Source organism: Ceratotherium simum, chromosome 4 (genome assembly GCF_057802395.1).
Source record: "Ceratotherium simum simum isolate JZ-2026a chromosome 4, ASM5780239v1, whole genome shotgun sequence".
NCBI lineage: Eukaryota > Metazoa > Chordata > Mammalia > Perissodactyla > Rhinocerotidae > Ceratotherium > Ceratotherium simum.
In genome coordinates this window covers 18452590-18467978 of record NC_141903.1, presented here as the reverse complement: position 1 = coordinate 18467978, position 15389 = coordinate 18452590, and the positions used below count along the sequence as shown (strand labels likewise).

Below are 15389 nucleotides of genomic sequence, written 5' to 3'. Positions count from 1 at the left end.
CACAAAAGAGAGAAAAGAAGCCCAGAACGGTTAGGTGACACGTTTTTCGAGTTAAAGAATCCTGAAATTTTCTAGTTCAAACTCACAGAAGCTAACCTAGGCTCCCTGCCAGTCCTATAAACTACTTTTCTGCCAAATATTTGAAATAATGCTACAGACCACTCACAGTTAATTCTCAATTATGTCTTTATTAACAAAAGATAAATAAAATACAAAACAGACACCAATGTCAGACTTTATGTTGAACCATCCTATGTTATGGTAGGAATCTGAAAACATAAATTTGTGACATTCTTAAAGTAGGTAAGAATTAGACCTATTTCCATGGCTGTTTTAATTTCATAGTAGTCTGAATCTAGATACCATGTATATCTATAATACTTCACAATTTGACTCATTTACTCTCCCACGAGCACTATTTCTGAGATGCTAACTTAAGGCAGTATCCTAGTGGGTTTTGGTAGCTTAGAAAAGCCAGTGAGCTGTTGAAAGTCAATGTACGATGTACAGGTTTCACTGATCCCACTCTCACTGTCAGTGTTATCTTCACAATGTTCTTAGAAGAGGCCTGAAGATCATGGCAATCTCAGTTACTAATATCCCTATAAGCTATCCTTATAATTCTTCAAAGAAACCTTCCATTTGAGGTCTTTTTGCAAATTTTACAAAGTGACACCTGCTGGCTATAAAGATTAGGTGCAATGGATATTCTTTTTTTTTTTTAAAGATTTTATTTTATTCATTTTTTCCCCCCAAAGCCCCAGTAGATAGTTGCATGTCATAGGTTCACATCCTTCTAGTTGCTGTACGTGGGACTCGGCCTCGCGTTGGACGGAGAAGTGGTGCCTCGGGGCGCGCCCGGGATCCGAACCCGGGCCGCCAGCATCAGAGCGTGCGCACTTAACCGCTAAGCCACGGAGCCGGCCCTGCAATGGATATTCTACAATCTTATAAAATCCAATATTCCTGATTGTTACATAAAGGCAATCACAATCAAAACAACAAACAGTATCACAAACTATATCCTCTGTGATAAAGGAAAGGATTTCTGTATCTAAAGACTCATGCCCAGAATGGTAAAACACCGAGTACTGATCAATCAACACTGACTCAAGGAAGACAAAATAGTTATTTTTCCATTCCAAGGCTAACAGATTTAGTTCTGGGTGTAAGGTATGGGGAAATATTTAAAAAAATCAAAATTTTATAACCAAGTAGAAAACAGAATTATTACTACACAGATTGACATTGGGGATGAAGTTATTCACATGTTCTACAGATTTCCTTTCAGCAACCCAAACCCCAAGATAGAATAATTTTTTTTGCTTCAGACCAGGAAACCCTTAGAAGGCAAAAACAAATGACTATCAAATAACTACAATTATAGTTACTAGCAATTAAAAAAAAATGAAGCCCTGGTTTTAAGAAAGAGTAATTAATCTGTCTTCAAGATGTGTGCTAACACTAGATAAAGCGCCATAAAAATTGAGGAAGTAAAGTTTGAGACATAAATGTTGAGTGGAAGATATTCTTGATAGGTAGAGAGACAAGGTCTCTTTCCACACAACTAATATAAAATTGGAAATGAAATCTTAATCTGCATTAATATAACTGTTTTTCTTCTTTGTTTCTTTTGTGTGGAAAGGAATTAATTTACTATGAGACTTCTGGAAGCTTTATTATACAGTCAGGCAGCAAGAAGAGTAGACAGAGATTTTCCCATCCATAATCACTGGCAAGAAGCTAAAAGAATCTATCAGCAGTGTCTATCTTGGGTGACTGTCTATGACTAGTTACTACTGTCCAAGGAAGGAGGCCATGGGGTCATCTGGCCTCTGACGTTTCATTCTATAGGCCTCCATTTCCTCTTCCGTGGGTTCCCGAGTTTCATATATGCTATTGTAGGGCCGCTTCCTCTCATCAATCTGCATGATCTCCTTGACATGAAGAAGGCGGGCCTCCTCTGCATTCAGTGCCTACAGTGAGAGGAAAAACATAAGTACCATGGCTCTACATCAGATCTCTTTTGTTCAAATGTGGCAGAGTACCAAAAGACCTCACTGAATACAAATTGCTGCATCAAAAAGCTAGATTGCCTGAGACAGTTGGGAGTTAGCCCTTCCACTGTCAAGCTACAACTACTCACTATTTGGCTCATATATTTTCATAGAGTACAAAACATTCTATGACATTTCCAATGTGAAAGAAATTTTATTTAATAACAAAAATTGAATGAGGTCCATTTTACTGACAGAAGCCAGCAACTGATAATTCTGGTGGAGACTGCAATTCTGATTTTTCCCCAAGGACTTGTTGAAACTTACAAATTATAGACTTAAAAGGCAATTCTTCCTGGGCAACATGTCAATAACTCTAAAATAACAGCTTTCACAAGCACAATTCTTCTGTGCATTAGTGATATTTAACAAATAATCCACGAAGCAGGCAATACCAAGACACACAAAATCTCCATTTGCATTCTAGACCAGATGGATACAATGTGACCTGAGCAAATCACCCAGACTCAAGCTCGTTTCCTCATTTTTAAAATGAGCTTGGAGACAGAACTAGATAATTTCCTAAGGTCCCTACAAATAAAGAATAGTGTTGCCGGGCCGGCCCCGTGGCTTAGCGGTTAAGTGCGTGCGCTGCGATGCAGGTTGCCCGGGTTCGGATCCCGGGCGCACACAGACGCACTGCTTCTCCGGCCATGCTGAGGCCGCGTCCCACATACAACAACTAGAAGAATGTGCAACTATGACTTACAACTATCGCTTGGGGCTTTAGGGGAAAAATAAATAAATTAAAAAAAAAAAAGAATAGTGTTGCCACTTTTACTATTTATTTAGACTTCACAAAGTACCTTTTTTAACTTTTCATGTTTGTTTTCTTCATCATCACTATCTGAACTGCTCTTTCGATGCTTCTTCTTCTTCTTTTTCTTCTTTTTCTCCTCTTTTAGTTTTTCCTGATGAATCTGACAGGGAGGATTCAAATATAGTGTTATTAATGCAAAAACAAAGCGCTAGTGCAAGTTTTAAAGTCCTCCCTCCAGGACTTAAAAATTTAGGACAAATGATTATAGACTTACCTCCATGAGGGTCTGAGGTTTTTTCACCGATTCTTCTCCAGTGATATCATTTATAATACATTCCTCTGAATTCTGTGGGAAAATAAATGTAATTTGACTTGAGTATCATAGTCAAGTCAAATTTTCTTAGATGAGTTTCTTTTCTTAGATGAGTTACCAATCATCTAAGAAAAAATTAAAACTTGAAACATGAGAAGATATGTTTCATCCAGACTTTGACTTAAGAGCTTTGGCTGTTTTACATCAGTAAGAACTAGAGGACAATTACTTACAGCAATCTCCTTCCCAGCTTCTCCAGTACAATAGGAATACTTGAAAAAAGAGTGACAGCATTTGTATCCCCATCGGCCTTCTTTCCAGTAAGATCCCCAGATATGCTGCAGAGAGAGACAGAGGTTACTTAAAAAGGAACTTGAAACTAGGGACTCTCATATACTGTTAAGAGTATAAAATAATACAGCCCTTTTAAAGGTGATTTGGGAGGAAAATTATGAGGATTCTAGGGCTACCTAGAGGGTGGCCTGACCTCAAGTGTGAGAAGCAGGCATTACAGTTATAATGGTCTTTAAGAAATATTTAGGATATCTGATTTCTCTTGAAAGATTTAGAAGGACTCAGAAATTCTGGGTCCACATTCCCACTTGTCAATAATTGGCTGTTGATGGGCCAGCCCTGTGGCTTGGTGGTTAAGTGTGCGCGCTGCGATGCTAGTGGCCCGGGCTCGGATCCCGGGTGCGCATCGAGGCACCACTTCTCCGTTCATCCTGAGGCCGAGTCCCACATACAGCAACTAGAAGGATGTGCAGCTACGACACACAACTATCCACTGGGAGTTTGGGGGGAAAAAATTAAAATAAACAAACAAAAAAAAAAAAAATTGGCTGTTGCTGACGAGTGGATGCCCCTATTAGACAGGGTTTGTCTTCATTAGTCGATACAATTTGCCCGGCTCACTTCATTCATATACGATTAGTGGCCTAGCTCCTACAGGTAGTTAGGTTTTTGATCCCTGACTTGGAGAGACAATTGTCTGGGGGCATCAGAGTACAGCAGGTGACATTATATGCTTTTTGAGGTGATGCAATATGAAGTATAATGCATCACCTGTGAAGTGTTCTTGTCAAAATATTTAACTTATATTCAATCAAGCCTTTAGATCTGAATTCCTGTTTATAGGAAATACAAGGGACAGAGGAATAAGTTATACGATATCACTAGGAACCAGTCAAATACAGAATATGAGACAGTTTACAAGATAACTGGCCTGATCTGTTAAATAGTCACTGTCATGAAAAAGGAGAGACACACTCTAGAAAAAAAGAGATATAACAACCAATAACAATCAAAATAAACTTCAACTGGATTCTGACCAAAAACAAAAACAAAAACTAACCAAAACCAAACAGCTAGTTAAAGACATTTTTGCGTATTTTTTGGAAAATGTGATTACGGACTAGAGATTAAGGAGTTAATGTCAATTTTCTGAAGTGTGATAATGGTACTGTAGTTATAAAGGAGAACATCCTTAATTTTAGGAGATACATGAGACGGTGTTTATGGGTGAAATGTCACGATATCTGTAATTTTCAAATGTTTCAGTCAAAAAATATATAATATATAAAATATATATATATCAGCACACATACACACACATATACAGACCTAGACAAAGCATATATGTCAATATGTAAAAAATTTTTGAATCTAGGTGGTGGGTATATGGGTGAACATACTAGTATTGTTTCACATTTTTTCTATTTTTTACACAATTTCATAAAGTTAAAATGTATAACAAAACAAAACAAAAAAGTTCAATAATGATTTGCTAATGAAGTTGTAACAGAAAAATACAATCTAGAGCAAAATGGTTCTGGTTCAACACATACTGTGTGATTGTGGATCTTCACATCCTCCTCATACTTAGAGCAGGCGACAGCCCGCTCCTGTCCCTTGATGACTGTCCCATGTCTTGAGTACTCCACATAGTCTTCGGTCTGAGCTAACAGCAATTCAGCTGGAGGGGCATCCAAGTGTTCTTGGCCACCATACTAAAAGAATATTCAACATGATTAAATACATTTTACAAAGATTTGCATTCAAATCTCTACCGAAGGGTTTATTTCCAATCAGAATGATTAAAGGAATATTCTTTATGGGCTTTGTTATATAAAACACAGTGAAAAAAAAATGTCACCAAATTTTCACAGGCAAATAAAAGATGTCTCAGTTGCTATTCATCTGTTTAGTGTGGTAGATTACAAACTGGCCATAAATTCCTCTTATCCTTGTATGCATGCTCATTTGCTACATGACTTTGCTGCTCCTCCCCTCAAGAGACAGAGTCTGCTTCTCCATCCTTTGAATCTGAGCCTGGCCATGTTACTTGTTCTGGCCTATGGTAAATCGGCAAATATGATGCAAACCAAGGCCTAAAAGCACTTGTGCACTGGAGCATACTTTTTGTTGTTAGTCTCTGGTTTCCTGAGAATGCCATGTAAAGAAGCTGGGCTAGACTACCAGAGGATGAGAGCCCATGTGGGGCAGAGATGAGCTGTTCCAGAGAAGGGCTGCTAACTGACAGATACCACAGTGAGGCCATCCTAGATCATCCAGCCTCAGATGGGCAGGCTCAGACCAGGAGACCCAGCCGACATATAAAATGGTGAGAAATAAAACATGTTTATTTTAAACTACTAAGTTTTAAGGTGGTTTGTTTTGCTGCAAAAGCTCACTGATACAGCTATACTGATACTGTATACCAACTGATTAAGCCAACGGAAGGAATGCAATATTCCTGATGGATTAAAAGGGACTGTATATTGTATTCCAAATGTAAACTGAATGCTTATTAACTGGTAATTTCTCTTTAAGGAATGTTCTTTAGCATTAGGGTCAAAACTACCTTTTCCAGGATGCTTTCCTTCTGCTGTTCTTTGAAGTCTTCTTTTTTGACTTTGAAGGACTTATACAACAGCTCAAGTTTTGTAGGATCAGCTTGCAGATGCACTTCAGATCCCTTGTCATAGGCTTCCCAAGCAAACACTAGAGTAATTAAAAACATCTTAATGAGCTGTCAGCTACATTTATTGCATGCGTCCCGAAAACAAGCCCCCAAATTTCTTATGAGCTGGTATAAAATACCTTGACATAGAGCAAACACTTACACTGTGTCTGAGCCATTGAAATGGTATCGCCTGTGTATCTAACAAAGTTATCTCCTGCATAGCTCACTCTGTAAATACAAATTAAAAAAAAATTGTTTCAGAGATTGATTTCTTTAAGGAAAGTTAATTCTTTTCTAACCCAACCATAGATGATGCTCATTTTAATTCAGATTCAGTTTTATGATTACAAACCCCTCTCCCCCATCTTGAAATCTACACATTTAACTTGATACTTACTCATCTGGATTCTTTCCTGCATTGGCATAGGGATTCTCTCTCATTGCTCTAGTTTTGGGATCATAGTAAGCAGAATTTGGATCTAAATTCCGCAAATACTAGAAGGGAAAAAATGTTATAAGACTGCATGAATTTTTACTTTCATCAAAAGATACTTGAGCAAAGTGTAGGAGGAGTTGATCATGATCAATTAAGTGCAAACGTGCACTTGTCGGTTACAGATGAAGAGAAAAAAACAGAATGGTACTTAATCTTGGAATGATTGACTATACTACCCATTTACTGCCCAGATACCAAACGAGTAGACAGAATTTAGGGTGGGAAGACAAATATTTTTCAAATATGTATGTCAAGTTCACAAGGCTTACTTTTGCAATATCTTCTCGAATCCTGAGATTCCGGACAGTAATTCGTCTCTTAGAGTCAAAGTTCTGTCCAGGCATGTCAATATCATCTGCATATTTATCTTCATCCTCATCTTCACTATTATGATCTTTTTCCTGAAAGAGGGAGGAGAGAGGGAAAAAAATTGTAAGGAAAAAAGAACAGCATCTAGTACTTGTTTTCCTTTCCTTGCCCTTTAACCAAACCCGTGTTCACGTGTGTTCTTTAAAGCTACTATTATTAATTATATATTATTATATTAGCTATAAGAAATTTAAAAATTTAATGTATGCCCAGATAGGGCAAATATTTATTACCGTCTGAGAATTTGGTTCCTCTTCTCCCCACTGGTGTTTTGGAGAATTCTGCATCATGAAATAAGGAAAAGAATTTGTAATTTTATTTCACCAAATCAACTGATTATTTAACACTTTAAAAACATGGTTAAGATAATATAAGTTCCATCTAACTGAACAAATTCTCATATTTCTCACTTGTAATGAGCACATAAGTTCTGAATACAAGTATGCCATTGTGAATAGTTAATTTTACTAGACTGTCTACAAAGCCAGAAAATTTCTAGAGAACTTGCACTGATATAGGATTATAATCACACAAAGGTAACAGGAAGATGAAGCTGACCAATGTACCCAACAAATATTCATTTCACATGTGTTCATCTTCAGACATACCCTTTTCATTAGACTTCACTAGTTTTCTATCAAGGCCAAAAAGAAAAAAGTTACTAGGATCATATAATAAGTATCTTTAGAGCCAAAACAGCCTTTGTACAATTTGGGCGATGAAGAAATCTACTCAGGTGACACCATATTGTGATTTAAGGAGACTCTGAAATCCTTGTCACAAAGCCACTCTTTCTTCATTAGCAATTGGTCAGGATATTCTCTAACTCCACAAAATGCTTACAGCAAAGTGGTCAGTACATCATGTCCCTTTAAAAAGACTTCAAAGGTTAAAAAGAATACCTTACAGTATTAGTGGGGGGATGTGGAAATGCATGTCTGTGAAAAAAATATATATGTTGGGGGGGTGCATAAATTTGTATAACCTTTCTGAATAGCAGCTAAGTGATATGTCATCAAAACTTTACATATACACATTCACTGCATTAACAATTACACTTTTAGGAATTTATCCTAAGGAAACAGTATGTCAATTATATAAAGTATGTGCAAGAATGTATGTGCAAGAATTTACAGTGCTGTGTATAATATAAAAAAATTGGGAAAAAAATCAAATTAACAATAGATGATTGGTTATATAAATTACTGCACTCAATGAACACTGAATAACCACTAAAAGTAATTCTATCCAGGGCCGGCGCCATGGCTGAGCGGTTAAGTGTGCGTGCTCCGCTGCTAGCGGCCCGGGTTCGGATCCCAGGCGTGCACCGACGCACCGCTTCTCCGGCCATGCTGAGGCCGCGTCCCACATACAGCAACTAGAAGAACGTGCAGCTATGACATACAACTATCTACTGAGGCTTTGGGGGGAAGAAAAAAAAAAAGTAATTCTATCCAAGGTGCAGAAAAATACATATAATTTGCTACCTTTTTTTGTTAAAAAAACGAGGGAAAGATGGGAATAAGATTATATATTTATATTTGTTTGTATTTACACAAGAAACTCTGAAAGGATCTACAAGAAAAATAAAAAAGGTTACGGGATGGTGAGGTTTAGAGATAGGGCAGATGGAAGCAGGGGCAGGAGACTTTTCACCACACATCTTCTTAAATTGTTTTGATTTTTGAACCATGATGCATTAAATATGATGTGAACAAGTCCTCATTGCATTATTTATTGTTTAATTAAAAAAGTAGGTGATAAATGAGTATGTAAAGATGCATCCATTTAAAAAACATGTTGTATTATAATCACGTGCATATATAGATACATGTGGGGAGTGAAGTGGGACCCAGGAAGGCCTACTTCAAAATGTTAACAGTTAACATAGGGGATATTTATTTTCTTCTTTATAATTTTCTAAATTTTTTTCTGAATATGTGTTAACTTTCAAAATCAGAAATGTTTTTTAAAAATCAATTTTTTTCAGAGTTCCCACAAGTTGCTAGTTCAACAAAGGACATTTATATTGCTACATAGACAGCTAAATCTCTACAGTAGAGACTGCTATACTATATGTAGTTAATCTTCATATCCAAGTGGGCAAAATTCGTCAGTCCCCTCTATACATTTAAGTGTGTTTACTGGGGAAATAAATTACACTATGTTTACAACAAACAACAGAGAATATGTTGGAACAAGAGAAACAGGCCCTCTTCCTTTTGCCAGGGTTAGTAATAAATTAACAATAACCAACAGTAGTTACCACTTACCAAGTGTTTATGTGATACATATGCTAAGCCTCCTGGGGAGTAAGTGGTGTTATCTCTACTTTAGAGATGATAAAATAAGGCTCAGAGACGCAAATTAATTTTTCAAGGACTACCTAGTTAGCCAGGGGCAGAGCTGGATTTTAACATCTATCTGTTAACTTGTGCTGTGAACCTGCCTGATAGGTGGCCTCAGTGACTGCTTTCTTGGTGATTACTTAGTTCTGTTTGCTATATAGTATATATATATATATATATATATATATATATATATATATATACACTATACTTGCTAAGAATCTCTTTTAGGAATTTAAACTCGAAAACTCCAAATGTTTAATTTATCATTTATTTATGCCATGAATTTGTTAAAAAGAAACTTTCACAGCTCTAATAATCATAATATACTTTAACTGTTAAGTTGACATGATTTAAAAAAAAACAAAAAAACTCTGGCTGCAATACATCTTTTTTTAGTATGAAAATTTTTTTGCCCAGCTATAAAATTATTACATGTTCATTATGGAAAATGTGGAAAACAGTAAAAAAAAAATAATAATATAAAGAAAAATTCACTAATTCTACATTAAATGAGAACTGGCGTTCTGGCATTTTTCCTATGTGATAAAATACTTTCTCCTGTGTCATTAAAATATAAGTCCAGTGTTGTTACTAAATCTTGATAAAAGTCATTTTAAGAGCTAGGCAACATTGTATCACGCAGACACAGGAAAGCTTACTTTTCCAATTCCTTATGAGGCTATTTAAATTTTTTGCTACTGTAAAAAGTGCTGCAATGAATATCTTGGGACATAAGGATTTTTCTGAATACTAGAAAATTCTTTAGGATTGATGGATCTACTAATTTAATTCCAGAAAAGGTATATAAATGTTTCATGGCAATATTATTTCCAAAATAATCATTTTATATTATTATTTATATTATTATATAATAATCAATTTATATTCCCATGAACTGTATAAAAGTGTCAGTTTTACTCTTTCCCCTCAATAGCACTTCTCTCTCCTTAAAATCTTTTCTAACTGGAGAGATATAAAATGAATTCTTGTTTCAATCTTCATTTACGGTTTACTAAGAGTTTGAATTTTTTTACTGATCATTTTTATTACTTACAGCCTGTTCCACTAATTTTCCTGAGGCCAACTCTTCTTGGAGTTTCTGGGCTTTCAGTGTTCGTTTTGCCTAACAAAAAAAGAAACATTTGAAATTTACTTACAATATTCAAATGAACATTAATTTTTAAATATTTAAAGTGAGTAAGTTTATCATTTTCAGAAAAGGTCACTGGACAAGGTCATGTCTTTGAGATTTCTTGTAGCTCTAGACTTACGGCTCTCCAAAGAACAAGAGTTACAAACTCCTGTTTGAACCAGGCATCAACGTGAGCTGAACTAGCCAGCACTAGTGGTAAAGCGCAGAGAGCAAGCCTTGTCTAAAAGGGGCAGCTGCCTCCTGACTCCAGATGACTGACTCTTGCCAGCCAGGCCCACGATTAGCATATATTTCATTGTTCAAGAAAAGATGAAATTCAGATTTTTATGTTTAATTCCATGATTTTTTAAAAATGTTAACTCTACTTAAAAAAATAAAAAGGAAGTGTGACTATGGTTTTTAAGGAACAGGGGTGAGTAGGTGAAATCACAGAAAAAATTGAGGTCGAATTAAAATAAAATGCAATTTCCTGCAACGAGTTACCCTATTGCCCTTCCACCACCCTCAAATGCTATGTGAGACAACTATAAAACAGGCAAGATATAGTCTGTGGGCCAAGAGTTTATAACCTCAAAAGGCCAAAAGCTCGGGGCTGGCCTTGTGGCGTAGTGGTTACGTTCATGCACTTGGTGGCCCAGGATTTGCAGGTTTGGATCCCAGGCGTGGACCTACGCCTCCCTTATCAAGCCATGCTGTGGCAGGCATCCCACATACCAAGTAGAGGAAGATGGGCACGGATGTTAGCCCAGGGCCAACCTTCCTCAGCAAAAAGAGGAGGACTGGCAATAGATGTTAGCTCAGGGCTGATCTCTCACCAAAAAAAAAAAAAAAAGCCAAAAGCTTTTGATACTAATCTGTTCTGATGCTTCCACTATTTTTTGCAACCTAAGTCAGGGAGTAAAGGACAATACAAGAATCAAATAAAAAGAAACTGCTGCCTAACAGGGCTAGCACACTGTTTGTTTTCACTATTCCATTAGGTTATTGCTACTATAATAAAAATGCACCATTTTTATACTGCTGAAGATTCAAAAAATAGAGTTGTTAAATTAAAGATACAGCAAAATGTACATTCTTTAAGGATAGTAGCAAAGCAGGGAATTTTGCTCACCAGATCAACTTTCGCATATTCTTCTACAATTTTCATGTGTTCTTCTGGATTGTAGCCATTCCACCGATCCCTCTTCCCATCATAGTCAAACGTCAGCTGAGGCTGGATATGTTCATCTGGAGCTATGTTAGTACCTGTAAATTTTGCTCCAACTCGCCTAGGTCTCTGGAAAACAGAATAAGATTAAATCTTTTCCTAAGTATCCATAGCCCAGAGGAAAATTTCATATAATCTTTACAGAGTGGGTATGAACACACCAGGGGACTTTATGGTCTATTCAATTATCAGTTGGTCTTCCAGCAGAAAATTTTGATGGTGCTAAACAATTTCACTCAGATTGATTTTTATTTAACTTGTACCTAAATACAGTAATTTTAGAATAGAATTAACTTCTCTGACAAGGAATAAAGAAAGACTCTCTGACAACAGTTTCCAAAATTCTCAAAGGTGAACTTACCTCAAAGCAGTCTTTCTTTTTGTGTGTCATGGCTCCACAATTTTCACATGCTCCTTGGCGGTACTTAGTAGTTATGGAATTCTACAAATGGATATAACGAAAAACAAAGAAAATGTTTTATTTATCTGAATAAGTTAGAAATAACTTTGGCTCCCATTACTATATTGTCTAGTGAAATGATTTATTCATTAAGAGGAAAACCAGTTAGTCACACTTTTATAAATGAGAAAGTTTAAGGACTTCAGCAACATAAAATTTATAACAGAAAATATAGAAGCTAAAGTAATACGTATGGTGAATTTTAATACCAGATAAAAGGTTATACAATCTGTTTCTACTTTATAGACTACTGCATTAAAGGTTCTCATATTAAGTCTTAAAATAAAATCTCCATTTCCACATGGATGTATACAGGTTGCCTCCATACCTCTTTTACACCCCTCTTGTACCATTCTCCAGACGAGCTGTACTGCTTTTGTTTCTCTGGTTGTGGCCTCTGGTGCTTTAAAGTAGGTCTTTTTGATGGATCAATATACCATGGCACTGAAGAAATATACTGAGGAATATGAGGGTTGATGTCTCTGTAATAAAATTAAAAAATTTTTTAAAAAATGAAGTTTGAAAATAATTGATACTATAAAGGCAGTCTATACAGAATCTAAGAATAGAGTTATTGCCGTGGGAGGGGGGAGGGAGAATATGCTTGATATTTCTAAAATATAATAAAAAATAAGTAAAAATAAAGTAATTTATATTAGAGTGAAAAAACTTCCAACAAAGAAACTAAGAATAATGCTATAACTGAAGGGGAAGGAGAGATGAAGGAAGATTGGGATGTACGCTAGTGAGATAAATCTTCTATCAGAGCAAGAAGTTAACTAATAATGTCTAGAGTTGATTAATGGTGTAGGTATATTATTTAGAGGTGTGGCGATATCAACCAGAAAAACTCAAAATAGAAAGATTTAAAAGCAGCCACTTTTGCTGAGTGGGACACAGAGTGGGAAGGGCTGAAAGGCACTGCAGCTGTTCATTATAGGCCCTTTGATATTATTTGATTACTAAACCTTACACACAAGAGTCTGATAAAATTAATAATAAAAAAAAAGGATGTAAATGGTAAAGATAGCTTCCTGTCAAAGCAAAAGATGAGAAATTGATGAACTAAGTAGACATAACTTTGAATTTTGAGTGAACAGATCATGCAAATAATTAAAGTACTTACTTCCCTTCTTCATCAACTTCTGCAGGAGCATTACCCAGTTTTCGCTGTTCTTCTAGCTCCTTCTTCTTTCTCCAGTCCTCTCTGGTCATCTTCTTTGGTTCCTCCAAACTCATTTCTTTGGACCCCGACAGGGAGGCAGCATTAACTGCATCCACAGCTGCAGCTGACATGGTTATCTGGCCTCCTCTATGAAAAGGAAGAAATATGTATTAGTATAAACGAGGCCTTCATGAGTTTATCAGTGAAACTACCAAAAGTATGTCCTAATAACACATACTGTGGGTTAAATATAATGCTTCATACGTTCTTACTCTTTCATAATATCTGTAAGGGAAGCATCTCTTTCCCCTCTATATACTATTGCAGTTTCTCCCTGAACTCTCGTTTACAAATGGAGAGAGACATATACACATGTATTTAAAATTTCATAAGACTCTTTCTCTCATATATATTCCTGAATTCCTCTCTTTCTATGTACGTGTCTCAAACTTTTCTACCACACTAACCCTTAATGAGTAAACGGGGTCCTATTTCTGTTTCTCTTAAAGACTGAATGCCTTAAGAGTTATATTGTCTCTATTTCCTCATCTTCTCCTTCCCTCTTCAATCACTCTAATTTAGCTTCCATCCCTTACCACTTCAAAGAGTCACCAGTAAGTTATCAATGATCAATGTGCTAAATCCACTGGACATTTTTCAGTTCTGTTCCCTCTCATTTTGATATATTCTTATCCCTTGGCTTATGTGACACTATACTCTCCTGGATTTTCTTGTACCCCTTTCCCTGCTCCTCCTGTCTCCTTTGCAGGTTCATCTGTTTCTGCCCAGTTATTTAATTTAGGATTCCACAAGGCTGAGTCCTAGAGCATCTTTCTTTACTCTGAACTCCACCAGTGGACGAGCTCATCTATTTCCAAGGCTTCAATAGCCACAACATACCACTGTTGGCTCTCCAACTTATTTCTCTATTCCAGATCTTTTATCCGAGCTTCAGATACACAGGTCCTACTGCTTACTTCACAGCATCTCCACAGAGGTCCCAGAGACACCTAAACTCAACAAATTTTAATTAAAATTCATGATCTTCTCCAAGAAATCTAGTCTCCTTCCACTGTTTCCTCTCTTAACAAAAGACACCACCATCCATCCCTTTACATAAGTGTTCCAGCAAATCTCCATATCTATTTTATCATTAAGAATTGTTATTTTCACCTTCTGAATGTCATTCAAATTCATCTACTTCTCTCTTTCTCAATGCTACGAGCTTCACGTTATTTTGTCCTTCTAGTTTCCCGCTAGTCCATCCAATCAATTCTCCACACTGCAGCGTTATTTTTTCAAAACACAGATTTTAAATACAATCATAGCACATCCCACTACCCAAGCTTAAAACCCTCCAATGCAGCGCTGTCCAAGAGAAATATAACGCCAGCCCTATATACCATTTAAAATATTCCAGTAGCCACAGTAAGGAAAAAGAAACAGGTAAAATTACTTTTGCACTATCTAACCCAATATATCCAACATATTATCATTTCAACATAAGAAAAAATAAGTCTTTAATATCTTATCTGAATAAGTGTAAAATAGATATTTTACACTTATTCAGACTAGCCACATTTCAAGCCCTTAAAAGCCACAAGCAGCTAACAGCTATCATACTGGGCAGTGCAGCTTCAATGGCATCTTATAACTCTTACTCTAAAAACCGCTGAGACACAGTCCTGGTCTGGCCGGGCCCAAGTACCATGTCTGAGGCCTAGGACGGCGGCTTCTTTTTCGGTCCCTGGTCCCCGGTCCCCATTCCCTCCTCAACCTGGCGTTCATCACCCCCGTGACCCATTTTCTGAGGTTCCCCAACTTCACCTACCCCCCACCGCCAACTTCTCACAATATTTCCTTACCTAGCGCGCCGCAGCCAGCCCCAAACCCACGGCACAGAAACGAACCCGATCTGTCAATGTTTACTTCCTGGCTTTCCGCCCCCTCCCGGCAGCCACTGCGGTACCTTCCGGACGATCGACACATGCGCACTAACAACTCTTTGAGTGGCTCCTTTGCGACGTTGGTCTCGCGAGATCTCAAGCGGTGCCTATTTCTCTGCCCCGGGTCTGTAGGAGGGGCTAAGTTTA

General features: G+C 36.9%; 1 protein-coding gene across 2 annotated transcripts; it reads right to left on the bottom strand.

Annotated features, from left to right (window-relative positions):
* Nucleotides 1-168: 168 nt before the first annotated feature.
* Nucleotides 169-15248, bottom strand: SLU7 (spliceosome associated SLU7). 2 transcript variants are annotated; one of them, XM_087429461.1, is made up of 16 exons: nt 15162-15248; nt 13258-13443; nt 12460-12613; nt 12033-12113; nt 11576-11740; nt 10366-10434; nt 7194-7241; nt 6861-6992; nt 6493-6590; nt 6256-6323; nt 5994-6133; nt 4978-5139; nt 3364-3468; nt 3092-3163; nt 2864-2977; nt 169-1976 (listed from the first exon to the last, which is right to left on the bottom strand). In XM_087429461.1, exons 2-16 carry the CDS (start codon nt 13425-13427, stop codon nt 1797-1799), a joined length of 1758 nt encoding a protein of 585 aa, XP_087285587.1. In that variant the 5' UTR covers nt 13428-13443; nt 15162-15248; the 3' UTR covers nt 169-1796. The 2 variants fall into 2 exon arrangements, with proteins under 2 accessions (XP_087285587.1, XP_014641611.1); XM_014786125.2 differs by lacking the exon at nt 15162-15248 and adding an exon at nt 14197-14306.
* Nucleotides 15249-15389: the final 141 nt, after the last annotated feature.

Coding starts and splice junctions, on each gene's coding strand:
- SLU7 (XM_087429461.1), bottom strand. CDS start 13,427: ATGTCAGCTGCAGCTGTGGATGCAGTTAATGCTGCCTCCCTGTCGGGG. Junction 7,242..10,365: donor GAAAATTAGTGGAACAGGCT/GTAAGTAATAAA, acceptor TTCATGATGCAG/AATTCTCCAAAACACCAGTG. Junction 6,591..6,860: donor TTCGAGAAGATATTGCAAAA/GTAAGCCTTGTG, acceptor TTTCCCTTCTAG/TATTTGCGGAATTTAGATCC.